The sequence below is a fragment of the Typha angustifolia genome, chromosome 2, assembly GCF_048772165.1.
Source record: "Typha angustifolia cultivar Huaian chromosome 2, ASM4877216v1, whole genome shotgun sequence".
In the NCBI taxonomy this organism is placed as follows: Eukaryota; Viridiplantae; Streptophyta; class Magnoliopsida; order Poales; family Typhaceae; genus Typha; species Typha angustifolia.
In genome coordinates, this window is record NC_133240.1 from 8,123,713 (window position 1) to 8,126,649 (window position 2,937).

At 43.3% G+C, this 2,937-nt stretch overlaps 1 protein-coding gene across 1 annotated transcript; it reads right to left on the reverse strand.

The window, feature by feature from the left end:
• Window positions 1–232: 232 nt before the first annotated feature.
• On the reverse strand, window positions 233–2,715 carry LOC140769156 (phytosulfokine receptor 1-like). Its single transcript, XM_073109757.1, has one exon. It carries the CDS (start codon window positions 2,507–2,509, stop codon window positions 257–259), a length of 2,253 nt encoding a protein of 750 aa, XP_072965858.1. The 5' UTR covers window positions 2,510–2,715; the 3' UTR covers window positions 233–256.
• Between the last annotated feature and the right edge of the window lie 222 nt (window positions 2,716–2,937).

Sequence of the window (2,937 nt, forward strand, 5' to 3'; positions counted from 1 at the left end):
TTTGAGTTTATTGAGCCACGTCAAGCACGGCTCATTTACATAAGCCGAGTCTTGTTTTTGATTTGGGAACGACTCAGCTCGAATCGTGTCTGAGCCTAGGACAAGTTAAATACTTAAATCTTTTATTTTTGACAGCACTACACAATGACAATGATAAGAAAACCATACATAAACAAAGAATTTGTTTTGATGATATCGCAAATTGAGACATGAGGTCCTCTAATTTCATATCTTACTCGCAAAAGAACTGGGTCTTTCATCTATATTTATTCTTCAATCTATTCATAGCCACCGCCACGGTTACATATGTATTGTCAATCAAATTGTCGATCATGTAAAAATAAGCATACCTCCATGTCCTATGGAACAACAAAACAATATACACACCCCAAAATCCAACCACAAATCCAAGTGATATGCTCAGGTATAACCACGTCTTTGCAGATACGTTGGCATTGTTTTCACGCTCTCGGCTTTCTAACTCTGAAGGCACTATGGGTGGACAAGAAGAATAATGAATGCTACATAGACCAGGGTTCCCCTCAAAGTCACTACTTGAGAAAGTTGAGAACTGGCCTCCTGATGGGATCTCTCCAACCAAATTATTGTAAGCCACATCAAAGCTAGAGAGAAAACTCAATCTCGTCAGAGAGGATGGTATGGGTCCCGTGAGATTATTTCGCGACAAATCCAATGATTCCAAACTTACCATGCCTGATAACTCTTCTGGTATGGTCCCTGATAGATTGTTCCAACTCAAGCTCAAAACATGGAGGCTCACAAGGTTTCCAAACCCTGGCAAGATTGGCCCAACAAGCATGTTATGGCTCAGAATTAATGACGATGGGAAGCTGCTGATCTGATTATATTGTAGACTCTTTCCAGTTGCATTCCGTTTGATGAAGAGCGGAAAGTTTGGCATCGATGTCCTTTGCTTTGTTGTATTAATGGATGAAAGGCTCTTCATCAGTGTCAAGCTGTTAGGAATCTCTCCAGTAAGCGAGTTATTCGACAGATCCAGGTAAAAGAGCTCGTCAAGATTTCCCAGCCACGAAGGAATCGGCCCACCCAACCGATTCCAAGACATGTCCAAGACCTTCAAGTGCGTCAAATGCACCAACCATGGCGGAATCGAACCTGTAAGAGCACAGTGTGCGATGACAAGAACCTCCATCTTCTGAAATCCATCAATATGTTCTGATGGCATCATTTCACCACCACGGAAGTTCTTAGTGAGGACCATACTTGTAAGATTCGGCAAGTGCTGTAGGATTTGGAGTGCGGACAATATGTTAGAGAAGCCATTACCCGTAAGTGACAGGGAGGATATGGAGGTGAAGTTCTTGAAGCTACCCGGGATTTCACCGGCAAGATTGTTCCTAGCAAGATTTAAGGTACTCATTCCCACACACTGAGGAAGATTGGAAGGGATAGGACCAGTAAAGATATTGGTACCAAGATCTAGGTTGTTTAACCTCACTAGGGACGTGCAATTCAGGTTGATCTTGCCGCTAAGAAAATTATTTCTCAAGCTAAGCACGGTGAGTGTTGAACAATTAGACAAGGAAGCAGGCAATGCGCCATAGAGCTTATTGGATGCAGCGGAAAAGTATTCTAGTTTGTTGAGGCTACCAAAGATATCAGGGACAAGTCCTGAGAAGTAATTAAGAGAAAGATCAATATGAACAAGGTTGGAAAGATTACTAATGCTTGTGCTCATCGTTCCGGAGAGCAAATTATCCTGCAAGTTTAGTAGTTTTAAAGTCGAGAGCTTGAACAAATCATTGGGCAAACTTCCAGTGAGGTAATTCATATCTAGAGAAAGCTCGGTGAGGGAGCTGCAATTCCCAAAACCGGCTGGAAATTGGTTGAAGAAATTGTTCATCGAAAACCGAAGGATCCGAATTGAAGCTGAGGAGATACAGATACCTACATCAATGGCACCCGAGAATCCATTCGCGCCGATGTCGAAGATTGAGAGATTGCTCGAAGCTGCGAGATCTGGGTGCCGGCCACGGAAGGAATTGAAGGAAATATTGAACACCTGAATTGCAGGAAGTTTCAAATCCATCGGGATCAATCCGGAGAGCAGATTCATACTCAGGTCAAGAAACTCCAGCTGAGAGAGATGGAAGAGTTGCGAAGGAACTGGCCCTTGAAGGGAATTGGAAGAGAGATTGAGCTGCCTCAGCTGATTCAAATTGACTAAAGAATCCGAGATAGAGCCCTTTAAACTCTTATCCGCAAGATCCAACCCAATCACCTTTCCCCCAGAGGCAATTCCAGAATCACACGACACCCCTGGCCAATTGCAACAATCTGACGAAGACCCATTAAAGCTCCACCCAAGAATTCCCTTCTCTAACCCCTTCAAGAACCCCTGCAACGCACTCAGATCGCTCGGGTCGCAGCTCTGGTTCAAGGAGTAGCTTTGCCGAGCCCGGAGCAACAAGAGTAAGAAGAAGAAGTGGTAGTAGAAGCACCATAGTCGTACTTCCCTGTTTCCCATTTTCTTAAGAGAACGCCCAGAACGGGAGAAGAGACGAAGTGGGTCGAGGAGGCACTTTGATAGCTCGCCATTTGGCCGTTGAAAGAGGGACACGGAGAGGTAATGAGCGATAGGAGGTCAGATCAGGTCAACGGTCAGAAGATGTCAACACGTTTTGAATGGGGAACACCGAGTTTACTTCGCAATCGCACGATTCTTTTTCCTCTATAGTACCCAAACTTTCCCTACAGTATTGTTGGGTTTGTGACCGGCGGTGGTCTTTTCTATTCTACGAATTTTTGGGTGATTTGTTTGGTTCTAAGTACTTCCTGGCGTGCTTTGATTTTAGTAACATTTGAGATTACTCGCAATTTACTGCAAGATTTTGGATGTAACTAGTACTATTATACTCTTAAATAAATAATTTTGTTTACTATTTTTTTATTGAA

Coding starts and splice junctions, on each gene's coding strand:
- LOC140769156 (XM_073109757.1), bottom strand. CDS start 2,509: ATGGGAAACAGGGAAGTACGACTATGGTGCTTCTACTACCACTTCTTC.